This window comes from Onychostoma macrolepis, chromosome 17, assembly GCF_012432095.1.
Source record: "Onychostoma macrolepis isolate SWU-2019 chromosome 17, ASM1243209v1, whole genome shotgun sequence".
In the NCBI taxonomy this organism is placed as follows: Eukaryota; Metazoa; Chordata; class Actinopteri; order Cypriniformes; family Cyprinidae; genus Onychostoma; species Onychostoma macrolepis.
This window is the reverse complement of record NC_081171.1, coordinates 375,137-390,023: the sequence shown is the minus strand read 5'-3', so window position 1 is coordinate 390,023 and position 14,887 is coordinate 375,137. Positions and strand designations below refer to the sequence as shown.

General features: G+C 37.6%; 1 protein-coding gene across 4 annotated transcripts in view; it reads left to right on the top strand.

The window, feature by feature from the left end:
- LOC131523545 (serpin B4-like) overlaps positions 1-14,887 on the top strand; it is a 35,250-nt gene that overhangs the window by 16,994 nt on the left and 3,369 nt on the right. The window contains exons 2-6 of one of the 4 annotated variants that reach the window (XM_058750009.1): positions 308-633; positions 1,398-1,496; positions 1,607-1,698; positions 9,068-9,242; positions 14,688-14,846. In XM_058750009.1, coding sequence (XP_058605992.1) covers positions 9,075-9,242; positions 14,688-14,846 — 327 coding nt within the window. In that variant the 5' untranslated portion in view covers positions 308-633; positions 1,398-1,496; positions 1,607-1,698; positions 9,068-9,074. Of the gene's footprint in view, positions 1-307; positions 634-1,397; positions 1,497-1,606; positions 1,699-8,201; positions 8,243-9,067; positions 9,243-14,687; positions 14,847-14,887 lie in introns of those variants that run through there. The other 3 variants (XM_058750013.1, XM_058750010.1, XM_058750014.1) reach the window with 3 other exon arrangements.

The following is a 14,887-nucleotide window of genomic DNA, read 5'->3' as shown; positions in this document are numbered from 1 at the left end:
GTGGACCAGAATGTTGTGTATAAACATTGTTTGTTAAAAAAAATAAAAATAAAAAATACACTATATCTTTCCACTTAAATTGGTTTCTCTAAGATATTGAAACAGTATATTACAACACATTTTTTTTTTACTCTTTCCTCAAAATGCTAATCAAGCCAGCATTTATTTGATCAAAAATACAGAAAAAAACTGTAATATTTTGAAGTATTACAATTTAAAATAATGGTTTTCTATTTGAATTTACTTCAAAATACAATTTATTGCTTTGATCAAAGCAAATATCTTTGACGTCTTCTGTTCTGAACAGGCGCTGGTTTCGGACGCGGCCCGGATCTGCTCTGGACAGTAGTTCCCGCCACTGAAACCGGGCCCGGGCTGGATCCGTGTTACAGCACTGAAACGGATGTGACTGTAATACGGATTTGCCGGTTTGAAAACGGATCCGGCACAGAGTCAACTGCTGTCTGGGAATGGTCTCTGATCTCTTATCCGGTGTTCTCCAAACTCTTCAGGCATTATAGGAGAACATTCAGAGAACATTCAGAGCTGTTATCTCGGGAAAAGGACATTGCAATAATTGGGTGCCAATAACTGTGGCTAATGTGAACTAGAGAAAAACATTTTTTTCATAATGTGAGTTTCCCCCACTTTTCATTGTTTTATTTCAGTGAAAGGTTAGAATTTTGTCATTTTTTTGAATGAAAGATCAAAAGGATAAACAATGCATATTTATTTTCACACCCACCTTTGCTCATATTTATCAAGGGTGCCGATATTAGTGGGCGGCACTGTAAATATATTATTGTGAACAAAGTCAGAGAAGAATCTTTCAAATTAATCCACAGATTCTACTCAGTGAATAGTTACCTAAAAAAATTCAGAGCTGATATTGACATAATATGCAACTTTTGTAATATACAAGATTAAACGATTGTATATTTATTTTGGAATAGTTTTTGCAAGTTTGTAATTGTTATTGTGTACTCTCAATTTTCTTTGTTTTGGAAAGATGTTTTGTTTGGTTTTGTGGATACAGATAAAAATACTGAGAAAGAGTTTTATCTTGTAAATCTATTACTTCTAGCCAAATACTATATCCACAAGTGTAAATTCTCCAATAATAAGCCGCATTTTAAGGTGTTTGTTAGAGAGTTGCAACAATATTTTGAAACGATTTAAAATACCTGTTTTCTATTTGAATATATTTTTATGTTATTCCTGTGTCACATGATCTTTCAAAAATTATTCTGAAATGCTGATTTGATGCTCAAGAAACATTTCTGATTATCAAAAGTTAATAATTAGTCAATATTGATCATAATCAGGAATGTTTCTCAAGAGCACAATGAGTTGACCAACAAAATGTTTTTGACCATTTGCGAAACCCACGATTTCAGCCGCCGGCGTGCCGTGGGAAGCGTGAGCCTGATCAACTTCCTCAAAGAATGGCAGGCTGTTATATCCCCGGGCGATGTGGATAACCTGGGAGGGGTTGGGTAAGAATTTACTGAGAATTTTAATTTCAGAATTAGTTGCTTGGCCTTATTGTGTGTGTGTGTGTGTGTGTGTGTGTGTGTGTGTGTGTGTCTATATCTATTACTGGAAGCAATGAGAGAACGAGAGACACTTGTGTCAGCTGAGCAGTTGTGAAGACGCACCTCATATCAAGAAGACATCAAATCATCGCTTTCTTTATCAGTAAATATTTCAGAATTTATATTTAACTAAACAGTATTGTAATAGCCTACCGTTTGATATACAGTACATGTACGGTGCAAAATGTTTCACAAAAACATTTGAATTAAGACAGTAGTTTCATATATTCTGCTTTACTGTGTCAGTAGGAAATATTCATTTCGGGTTCACCTCAATTATTTTGTAGCAATATAATAATCCAGTGAGATTCTCGTACGTTCTTAAAAACAGTTACACACTTTACAGATCAAGCAGTTGAAGGCAAAGTATGGATGTAAAACGTCTCGGTTACGTAACCCTCATTCCCTTATGCTGAGTTCACACTGCACGATTTTCAAACTCGTCGGATCGCTGTTGTTTTCACACTGCGTGACTATCTGGGGAAGCATTCAGTCGCTGCTGTGTTCACATTGCACGATTTCACAATAGGAAGAATCGCTGACAACTCTGTCTGATCCGCAAACTACGTTTCACAACAAAACACATGCGAGAAGTGATAAGGAAATAACGCGAGAACCCACGTGCGTCAGACCGTTGTTCTGGAGCGAGACTGGAAGTATTAAAACAATATAGCCCGCAAATGGTCTGTGTGCTGATTTCAGCTACAAAAACAAAGACAGATTATGTAGGAGGGAGATGCAGGGAACAGGGATTGTGTTCTGCAAAGAGTGGTAAATAATAATTTGCAGTAACTGTTATGATGTTGCGGCTGGTCAAGCGTTTGTGCTTGTTTCTGTATGATATAATTGTACATATTAAAATACTGATATGATAACTCCTCACTGAACTTCCCTCTGCCCTGTATCTTTGTCTCTCATTGGCTGAAGGTCATCGTGATGTAGTTTTCAGTCAGAAATCATTGCACACAGCAACACAGGACATTAAAGTAAGCCAATCAGAGGCAGAGTAGGGCGGGTCCATTCCTTTGCCAACAGGTGAAAAAAACGCTACAGGTGACGTGACACAGATGACTTGCAGATACGACGGTAACACTTTACAATAAGGTTCATTAGTTAACTACATTAGTTAACATGAACTAATAATGAACTGCACTTATACAGTGTTTATTAATCTTTGTTAATGTTAATTTCAACATTTAATAATACATTATTAAAATCTTGTTAACATTAGGTAATGCACTGTGAACTAACATGAACTAACAGTGAACATCTGTATTTTTATTAACTAACGTTAGCGAAGATTAGTAAATACAGTAACAAATGTAATGCTCATGGTTAGTTCATGTTAGTTAATACATTAACTAATGTTTAACTAATGAACCTTATTGTAAAGTGTTACCGATACGACCACCACTGGTGTGAATAAAATATACATTCTGCTAAAATATTTGTTGTTGGACATTAAATGTGACACACTTATGTAGGATTAAAATTCTATGTATTTTTATGATAGCAGTAACTGTAAATCAAATGTTAGCATAGCCGCGGGAACATATTTTATCTGGGGGGTGCTGGGGGCGGGGCTTGATGTTGCAGGGCGGGGCTATGGTGGGGGATTTTTGACAAAATCCTAATATTAAACAGCCCAAACTCTTATAGATTAACATACAAATTAATAAAGACAGAGTTAACCAATATATATATGTGCTTTAGTGATTGTCAAGAATTTTTTTCTTTAATATTTTTATTATTTAAGGGGATTTTACTAAATATTAACATGGCTGGTGCACAAAAGTTTTGGTCAGTGCACTCTCGAATTCTCTCATCATGCCATGTAAGAGATTAATTCATCATAAACACTGCAGACAACATCAACGATTATAGCTTATAGCTTTTTTAGAGTGCTTACACTCATGCTAGACTGAATTCAGTTATACTCTTTGATAATGTAAATGTTCTTTGCTCACTGTATAATCGTCATGCGGCGTTAATTAAACTTAAAATGTCTTTTTATTAAACGTGATCAGGTTAAATACAAATTCAGTCTTATTACAATATTTTGTCATAATATGGATAGCCTACTTGCCGAAAACGTTATGATGTGCGTAGTTAATAGATTATTATTACATGATTGACGGTGGCCGTCTAGAGAAGTGGAGAAGCTTCGGAAAATGGATTATAAAAAGGATGAGGACGTGAATGGTTTTTACAAGTCGGAATGTAAAATTACAGTAATATTGCGTGAACATTTCACATGAAATTCTGTCAGTGTGAGGGGGAGATGTAGGGACGCATGCCACGAGGCGCGCAAGAAAAATACAACCGCACTAGGCTATACCTATGTTTTAGTTCAGTTTAATAAATAATTAATCACAAAACTATCACAAAAATTAAGTATCTTGGGGATGACCGAGGGTCACAAGGAAAATTTCAGACCCGGCCCTGCAGTGGGGGGTGCTGCAGCACCCTCAGCACCCCTAGTTCCCGCGGCCATGAATGTTAGCTGGCTAATACAGGTGCATCTCAATAAATTAGAATGTAGTGGAAAAGTTCATTTATTTTAGTAATTCAACTCAAATTGTGAAACTCGCGTATTAAATGAATTCAATGCACACAGACTGAAGTAGTTTAAGTCTTTGGTTCTTTTAATTGTGATGATTTTGGCTCACATTTAACAAAAACCCACCAATTCACTCTCAACAAATTTGAATATGGTGACATGCCAATCAGCTAATCAACTCAAAACACCTGCAAAGTTTTCCTGAGTCTTCAAAACGGTCTCTCAGTTTGGTTCACTAGGCTACACAATCATGGGGAAGACTGCTGATCTGACAGTTGTCCAGAAGACAATCATTGACACCCTTCACAAGGAGGGTAAGCCACAAACATTCATTGCCAAAGAAGCTGGCTGTTCACAGAGTGCTGTATCCAAGCATGTTAACAGAAAGTTGAGTGGAAGGAAAAAGTGTGGAAGAAAAAGATGCACAACCAACCGAGAGAACCGCAGCCTTATGAGGATCGTCAAGCAAAATCCATTCAAGAATTTGGGTGAACTTCACAAGGAATGGACTGAGGCTGGGGTCAAGGCATCAAGAGCCTCCACACACAGACGTGTCGAGGAATTTGGCTACAGTTGTCGTATTCCTCTTGTTAAGCCACTCCTGAACCACAGACAGCGTCAGAGGCGTCTTACCTGGGCTAAGGAGAAGAAGAACTGGACTGTTGCCCAGTGGTCCAAAGTCCTCTTTTCAGATGAGAGCAAGTTCTGTATTTCATTTGGAAAGCAAGGTCCTAGAGTCTGGAGGAAGGGTGGAGAAGCTCATAGCCCAAGTTGCTTGAAGTCCAGTGTTAAGTTTCCACAGTCTGTGATGATTTGGGGCGCAATGTCATCTGCTGGTGTCGGTCCATTGTGTTTTTTGAAAACCAAAGTCACTGCACCCGTTTACCAAGACATTTTGGAGCACTTCATGCTTCCTTCTGCTGACCAGCTTTTTAAAGATGCTGATTTCATTTTCCAGCAGGATTTGGCACCTGCCCACACTGCCAAAAGCACCAAAAGTTGGTTAAATGACCATGGTGTTGGTGTGCTTGACTGGCCAGCAAACTCACCAGACCTGAAGCCCAGAGAGAATCTATGAGGTATTGTCAAGAGGAAAATGAGAAACAAGAGACCAAAAAATGCAGATGAGCTGAAGGCCGCTGTCAAAGAAACCTGGGCTTCCATACCACCTCAGCAGTGCCACAATGACCACCTCCATGCCACGCCGAATTGAGGCAGTAATTAAAGCAAAAGGAGCCCCTACCAAGTATTGAGTACATACAGTGGTGTGAAAAAGTGTTGGCACCCTTCCTGTTGTTTTTATTACTTTTACCATCACACTACCACCACCATGTTTGACTGTTCGTATGATGTTCTTTTTATGAAATGCTGTGTTGGTTTCACTCTCCCATGGATGCTGTTTTTGCCCAGTCTCTTTCTTATTGTTGAATCATGAACACTGACCTTTAGATGTTGTTCTGGGTTCTTTTATGACCTCCTGGATGAGTCGTCTTTGTGCTCTTGGAGTAATTTTGGTAGGCCGGTCACTCCTGGGAAGGTTCACCACTGTTCCAAGTTTTCTCCATTTGTGGATAATGGCTCTGACCGTGGTTTGCTGGAGTCCCAAAGCCTTAGAAATGGCTTTATAACCCTTTCCAGACTGATACATGTCAACTATTTTGTTTCTCATCTGTTTATGAATTTCTTAAGATCGCGGAATGATGTGTTGCTCTTTAAACATGCTTCACTTTGTCAGACAGGTTCTATTTAAGTGATTTCTTGATTCAACAGGTCTGGCAGTAATCAGGCCTGGGTTTGGCTCGTGAAATTTAACTCAGCTTTCTAAAATAATGTGGTTAATCACAGTTCTTTCATGATTTAATAGGAGGGGGCAATTAATTTCACGTAGGGCCAGGTAGGTTTGGACAGCTTTTTTCCCTTAATAAATGATATCATCATTTAAAAACTGCATTTTGTATTTACTTGCATTATCTTTGTGTAATATTAAAATTAGTTTGATGATCTGAATCTTTTAAGTGTGACAAATATGCAAAATATGTAAAAATCAGGAAGGGGTCAAACACTTTTTCACACCACTGTATACAGTAAATGAACATACTTTCCAGAAGGCCAACAATTTTATTGGTCTTATGAAGTATTCTAATTAGTTGAGAGTGAATTGGTGGGTTATTGTTAAATGTGAGCCAGAAGCATCACAATTAAAAGAACCAAAGACTTAAACTACTTCAGTCTGTGTGCATTGAATTTATTTAATACACGAGTTTCACAATTTGAGTTGAATTACTGAAATAAATGAACTTTTCCACGACATTCTAATTTATTGAGATGCACCTGTATTAGCAAGAGTCACTGTTAAACCATAAAGAAGGCCTGAAATGAAAACATACAGTATCTACCACCAGAATCAACTAAGGTTTGTGAAGGAGAAAATGGTATACATTTGTTGATAATAATTGCCACCCCTCTAGATTTACTGAGAAATTTAGAATGAAATACTTGTCCAATCCATTTCTTACAAAGTCTGGCGTGATCTGGGTTTTTTAAGTGGGTCTCTTGCAAAAAACCAATATGCGTATTTAAATGTTCTAAACACGACAAGACCTTGTTGAGTTTAATTACATTGTTTAAACCTTTGACATTCCAACTGGTAAAGTTTACACATAACCCCCAGACTGAGCCTGGCTTAAGCTAGTGGTCATTGGTTAACAAAAAGTATATAAATAATGAAAACATGAATGTGGCTTTCTTCTGTCTTGACATATCGGAGATAGAGGCAAGGCAAGGCAAGTTTATTTATATAGCACATTTCATACACAGTGGTAATTCAAAGTGCTTTACATAAAAGGAAGTGAAAGTCATTAAAAATAATAATTAAAAAAAATAAAAAAAAATAAAAAAATCACAACAATAAAAACAAAGTGATTTAAAAATTGATTTAAATTTTTTTTTTTAAACATTTAAGAATAGAAAATGATTATACATAGTGCAATCAGTTCGGACGTAGCATAGAGTGAAAAAAAACAAAAAAACAAACAAACAAACAAACGTACAAAAGTAGTACGAACGTTTCCCACAACACAGCAAACAAACCTTCTCTCCGCTGAACTTTCAGAGAGAGCTCCGCAATGGATTATAAATATATAAGGAAAAAGGGAACAAAAGGGTCACAGACCACATATTAAAATAATAATAAAAGTTGCATGGTCTGTACATGTTTATAATGCAAAATGTTCATAGAGTCTGATACAATGCGGTACTTCCATGCTACGACCAATCATGGCGCAGACCGGCTCGCGTAGGGCTACTGCCCCGAGTGGAACATTGTCCAAAAATACTCATGTTATTTCCACAGTGGCTACTTCGCTTGACTGTTTGGGTTTAACCACGGTGGCAAGGAAGGTAGACACAGCATTGGGCCTGTCAAAGCAGTGCGATTCACCTTTGAATGAAAAGAGAAGTCTGCAGGGACACAGCATTCTGAATTTGACACCGGCTCCATGTAATTCCACCTTGACTGACTTAAACTGATCCCATCGTTTCTTGAGTTCCACGGTAAAATCAGGAAAGATCAAAATCTTGGATTCCTTGTAGCTCAACTCTCCATGCTTGCGTGACAACCGTAAAATGTCTTCCCTGGTTTGGAAACGAAGAAAGAGTACAATCATGGGTCTCGGTGGTACACCGGATCGTGGTTTAGGTGCGAGGGACCGATGTGCGCGCTCAATCTCGGGCGTCTGAGGTAGTTTATCCCCTAAAAGTTCTGCGAACAATGATGCCATGAACTGAGAGGGTTTGGACGTTTCAACATTCTCGGGGATACCTAATATATGAAAGCTGTGTCCCAAAGTTAAGTGGACACACTTCAAAATCCACTGACTTGGAAGGCCATGCCTCTGAAGTGCATGAGACGCTCCGCCTTTGCAGGATTTCTTAATTGCACCACCAGGAGTTCCCGATTACCGCTCCTGTCGCATAGCAACAGTGTGAGAGGAGAGCTGCCATCCTGACAGGATAAGTGGAGCCAGAATTGCTCATTTTTGTTTTATGTTTTATGTCATAAAACGTGATTAGCCAAGACCGAGGCCAGGTAAGTTACACTGGTTTGCTGAGTCCTTTATTGCCTATGCAGATATTGGCTTGGAGCTTACTTGAATAATGTAATGAAAAACTACAAAACCTAACCCACACACACCCACTAGTTCAAATGCTGACGGATATCTTACAAAGGTGCGATTTTATATAGTTTATTGTCTTGACCATGGTGATCATATATAGACAGGTTTGCAACCTGGACTTTTTAGGCAAGCAAAAAATAAAACTGTAAAAAAAAATATATATATATATATATATATATATATATATATATATATATAGGGCATTGTTCAGCGGCAGCTGTCACAGCTGAACAGTGCTCTTTGGCCAGTCCAAGTCCTTCAGATGCAGCGTCTGATATAGTTAGCAACAATTTGTTAATATTCTGACAATAGATATTGTTACTTTCATTTTCAAAATAATCAGTGGTGGACTATGGAATGATTTTCCGGACTATTTTCAAAAGCAATTGAAAATTGTATTTTCAAATCCCCTAAAATCACCTTTAAAGTTGTTCAAATGAAGTTCGTAGCAATGCATATTACTAATCAAAAATGAAGTTTTGATATATTTACGGTAGGAAGTTTACAAAATATCTTCATGGAACATGATCTTAATATCCTAATGATTTTTGGCATAAAAGAAAAATGTATAATTTTGAGCCATACAATGTATTGTTGGCTATTGCTACAAATATAGCTGTGCTGCTTATGACTGCTTCTGTGCTGCAGGGTCAGATATGGTCATTCTTATATTTACTTTTTTACTGTTTTCTGTGCTGGTCTAACATGATGTTTAAATTGAATTTCCTTCATTCTAGGCTGTAAATGATGGAACCAGTGATTTTGGCAAACTCAAAATTCTCCATTGGCCTGTTAAAAGTGCTCTGTAAGGCCACGACAGGCAATGTGTTATTCTCACCCCTGAGCATCTCCTCTGCATTGGGCCCGATCGTCCTGGGTGCCAAGAACAACACTGCTGATCAGATGCTTAAGGTGCGCTTAAACCTCCAAATCACTCTATAAACTCTCTCTCTTCTTTATGAATGTTTAAAATGGATCTATTATGCCCCTTTTTACAAGATACTTGATACAGGCAAAAAATAAATAAATAGGACAGCCATCATGGGGCTGTTTCCACAGAACACGTTTTTGCATTTCACTGCGCGTTTTTTTTATTTTCTATGTAAATCATGGCCATTCACACTCAACGTCTTTGCATCTAAAATCTCAAGGGCAGTTGTTTTTACCATTATATGATAAATGCCCAGCAAGCAAATTTATATCTAAAAGGCGTCCTATAGCCGTCCAAACACAGCCCTGACGTCTAGGCTAAAACAAGGCAAAATTTGGGCTGTCAGTGAAAATCTAATACACGTCTAACCATAGCTCAAGAATAGAGTCATCAAATATACAGCTAATAGACAGCAAAATAATTTTTACTCAAACAGGTTCTCATAAATAACAATCCAATCAAACAAAATAAATATTAAGGTTTTATTAAGAAAAATATTATTTTTAACAACAATACAAAATGATACAAATATAACGGAATTAATGGAACTATTATTAGAATAGGGAACACTTATTCAGTATTAACTACGACTTTTCCCTCAATAAATTCCTAATTTGCTACTTATTAATAGTTAGTAAAGTAGTTGTTAAGTTTAGGTATTGGGTAGAATAAGGTCATGTAGAATAAGGCACTGATATGTGCTTAATTAATACTAATAAATGGCTAATATTCTAGTAATATGCATGTTAATAAGCAACTAGTTAAGAAACCTTAAAATAAAGTGTTACCGATGACTGTCGGAGGAATGGATGGAGGACCGGGTGTATGCCAGTAGAGGTGGGTAGCAGGGGATTTGCCAGTCACTCCCTGAGCATGGCCTATGGCACACTAGGCAGAACAGGTGCTAATCGAAGAAGAGCAATAGGCAACAACGTGGAGGCAGCAGAAAGAGCTTCCAGATGGCTCTGGCTGAAGAGGGGAGAGCAGTGGGGGCAGTAGAATGCCACTTGGACACAGGTCGGGGTCTCATCAGCCTTGGTCGGGTCGCCAGGACGAGGGTGTCTGTTGTAAGACCCGAAACACTCAGTGACTCCTGGAAACAACACCGATGATGTGTCCAAGGTCGTGCATCAGAAGATGTTTTCTGTAAACTGATAAAAAAATATGGAAAATAACAACTGTAACAACTGAAGATATTAAAAATATAAAGAATGGCAAAAACATTTTTTAAATAAAGATATTTAAAAATAGTATAAATCTAATACAAATCAAGAGCATGTTATCACACTTAACATTAAAACGTTATGGATAAATGACAATGTAAAATTAAAAAAAAGAGCTTTTGTTGGTTTACTAATTTCAACAAACAAACTACCAACAGTGAACTTTAAGATTAATGATTAATTGTTGGTTTTATTCCCCAATTGCATTCCTTATGTCCAACTCTGTGACTGCCAGGAAGTTGGTCATCACTGCATCTGCCAAATAAGAAGAAATCTGCATCATATCAAAATAGCCTGATGTCACATAAAAATAATTATTCATCAGTATTAAAAAAGCAGTTGATATACAATATATTGTGTATCACCATTCAGCAGCGAACCACTCCCCTCCATGTTGAATTTGGACATGAGTGAATTTTTTTAACCCTAAAATATATTACAAATTAAGGTGGTTAACAATGGTGGACAAAGACTGACATTTCAAATTGACCAGTAAAGGAATTCTTTTTTTAAACCACATGAAAGACTTGAGGATTGACGCCACAATGTTTGATTAATGTTGCACATTTTGTAGGCTTTATCTAGCCAGCATCCTTCTGGCACTGTCTTTGAGGTTTTTGAACTTTGAACTTTGACGCCTGAATAACACATGCCAGTGTCAGTACTTGGCAGGTAGTATTATATTCCTCAGTTGATGCCTATTGATCTAAGTTTTCCATCACTAACATTATAAAACTCTTTAAAAATTCATATTTTCTTGGCAGTGCTTTCTCTTTGATATACGTGACTGTATAAAGGAGTGACTTTTATGTTTTTCTTGTCCTTCCCTCTCTCCGTCCCTTTGACTGGACTTTGAGATATTGAGTATGTGTCTGTTGTTGTTTTTTTTGTTTGTTTGTTTTTTATTATTTTATTTTTTTTTTTTTTGGATGTTATGTATGAAAAATAAAAAATGTTGATAACAAAACAAAACAAAAAATTCATATTTTCATATCATAATGATCTAAAGAGTAAAAGACATCTGTGGCTAATTATAATAAGTCACACGTTTATGCCCCTGAAATTCAGATAATTAGAGTTGAAGGGCACAGGGAAACACTGTAGCATGGCTTACTCTACACTGTTACTGCTAAAATGTCAGGTTCCTGCACATAATAACAAATAATGAAGATAAATAATGAACACATCAAAACGAAAACACAGATACTTACCAGACCAAAGTGGGAATGTCCTTTAACGTTTGCTGTTTGCCCGTTGCTCTCCGAGAGGGACACACTTAAAAACTAGATGAAACACACAAGACTGAACACAACACACTGAAAGACTGTTTCCTTCGACTGAAGCACATTGAATTACTCACACACAGACTTTAAACACCAACTGAACGCAGCTGCTCTGACTCGGCGTGGTTGGGCAGTATCAACAGGTGCGGATTAATGCACAGGTTTGCCTAGGGGCCACACGTGTGCAGGGGCCCCGGATTGGCCAGACATTTTTATTATTTTAAATTTACTTCAGCATTCAGACTCGCCACTCCCGCTTTGGCGTGCGCACTTCACACACATATGTTTGCGGACGGAGAAGGCGGAGGATTCGTTGCAGAGCGTCTGACAAAATGATTGTCTTGTATTGTAGAATGCGCTCTTAGCACTGCTGCTCCCTATTTATAGAATTTGCGCTATCGTTAAATCGAAACCAAAAAAAATAAACTAGTACGTGCATTCAAAAGCGATTTTGAGAGTGACTCCCTGATGTGAGCAAATTAGGCTACATACAATATTTATTCCAGAGTGTTATTAGTATGTAGTCTACAGTAGTCTGTAGTCTATAACTCTGTATCATGCTTGAAAAGCACTTTTGAATATTTGCACTTTGAAAATTGAGAGAGTAGCCTACTTTGATTATGGCTGCACTTATTGTTTGCACTTAATAAGAATAAGATAGAACTGTGTTGTTTATTTTTTTATACCGTTTTTATTTCTATGTTCAATTTGTGAAAAGGAATTCAGTTAGGAGGTCAAACATTCTAGAAGCTCATTATTCACATACAGTTCAAGGTCTGAAGAGACTCATATGAAATCATACAGTCAGTTGAGTTTGTGGCTAATTTTTTTTTTTACAGTGCTTGAGTGTTGTTGTCTTTTACTGCATATGATAATTCAAATTCAGAAAGCATAACTGTTTCAAGATGATTAGTTAAAACATTTCAAAATGCACCTGCAGAGTATTTTTCCAGTCATGTATTTGGTCATTAAGAATTTTTTAAAAATAATGTGTAAAAATCTCGCCTCGTCTCATTTTTGTGAACCGAGTCTCGTGATCTCGTCTCGTCTCGTGAGCTACGTGTCTCGTCACACACCTAGTCAATACAGTCTGTGGCGTAAATGATCATCAAACAACAAAAGACAAGGAGAAAATCACTTCTTCTTTTGACAGAATAGCATTTGTAGCTTTTATAAGAATTTATATAGTGAAAATTATGCCCTATACCATCACATTCACATCTATGCACCCAATACATAAATTACTACTAGAACATGAAATTGTTTAAAGATTAGATTAGATTAGATTAGATTCAACTTTATTGTCATTACACAAGTACAGGTACAGGGCAACGATATGATGAAGGGGTCATATGATGCAATTTCAAGTTTTCCTTTCTCTTTGGAGTGTTACAAGCTGTTTGTACATAGATGAGATCCCTGAAGTTGCAAAGACTAAAGTCTCAAAACCAAGGAGATAAAAGATAAGACTCGTCCACGCCTCCCTAATACGGCTCATTCAAACACGCCCCCACATGTCTACGTCACGATGTGGAAATATTTGCGTAATGCCGCCCAAAAGTTCACGCAAAGAAACAAGGCGTGGTTTCAGTAACCGCAGTAGTGTTGGTGCAGCCATGTCAGGGAGACGCTGTGTGCTTCTATGTGAAAGCAAAAGCACTTTATTTGGCCTTCCGGAAGTAGATGCATTTAGGAATCATTAAGACTACTTACAACAGAACAGCACAACCCAGATGTTATCAGAACACATTTTATGGACGACCGTTTCGTGAACCTGGGAGAGGAGGTAATTCTGACTTTGCTATGACAATCTGGCGCTTCTGAATCAGCGACTGTATTTTTTGTTATTAGTTTAAGTATTTGCTATTGACTGTTCAAATGCGGAGTTTTGTGCATCGTGTGTGTGTGTGTGTGTGTGTGTGTGAGAGAGAGAGAGAGAGAGAGAGACAGGGTCACATCACAGTGGAGTCAGCTGTCTTAACCGCGACTTGTGTGCAAATACATATGATCTACATCATCTTGTCACGCGACTCTGTTCCCTCTCGGGCTTGAACTGATGGTAAAACTAAGGACATTATTAGCTGTCTTTACATTTACTTTGAAAGCTGAAGCTCGCGATTATAGAAAGGGGCGTTACATTTTCAAAGCGTGGTGTTCGGCCAATCACAATGCACTGTGTCAGCTGGCCAATCAGAGCAGACTGTGCTTGTCGGAAGGAGGGGCTCTGTAGAAAACAACGCATTTGAGAGAGGCGGGGCATAGAGGACCTACAATAATGTACAGTATTTGAAAAATAATGTGTTTTTTGAACATTAAAGCATGTCAACATATTCTGTTACACCAAATACACAAAATAATGATCTTTAAAATCATCATATGACCTCTTTAAAAAGAGGACATATTTCTTCATTGATCTAGTCGCTTGGTTCTGCTCTCAAAATGCAGCAGATTTATGCATTTAAATTTAAAATGAACAAAATTTTTCCAAATACATTTTTCCTGTAAAGCATAAGGATTATGGGGGGCCTTACACAAAGAGCTGCCTAGGGGCCCCTGAGAACCCTATTTTCCGCCCCGAGTATCAAATTTCATTCATAATTGCTCTTACAGTTGTGTAGTGTGTTCCCAGATAAACGTTCTCTCTCCTGTAAAAAAAAATGAAAATGGTGGAAATGTTTATCGCAAGATCTGGCAACAGTGATCTCTACTAAGTCTCGCATTGCCAGTCATCAAAGATCATGTAAACGTGAATTTTGCATAATAGGTCCCCTTTAGGGAACTGATTGCTGTGATTCTACATTGCGAAATATACATTAATTTTTACTATGCTTTCTCCAAAACACTCCCCACTCCACAGTCTCAAATTCTCTGAATACATTTCACTCAGTATTAAACAATATTCTGTTGTGTTTCTCTTAAGGGTCTCCGCTTTGGCAAAATGAGAATCATGTACCACTATCTGTTTGAGGAGATCTACAAAGAAGGGGAGTACAAGAATCTGGAGCCCAACCACAAAATGAAGCGAAGCCTGCAGCTGGTTAATCGCTTGTTTGGAGACAAGACAGTCAATTTTTATGACGTGAGTTGGTTGAGAAAGCACAGCAAATGGTTAATTTACTT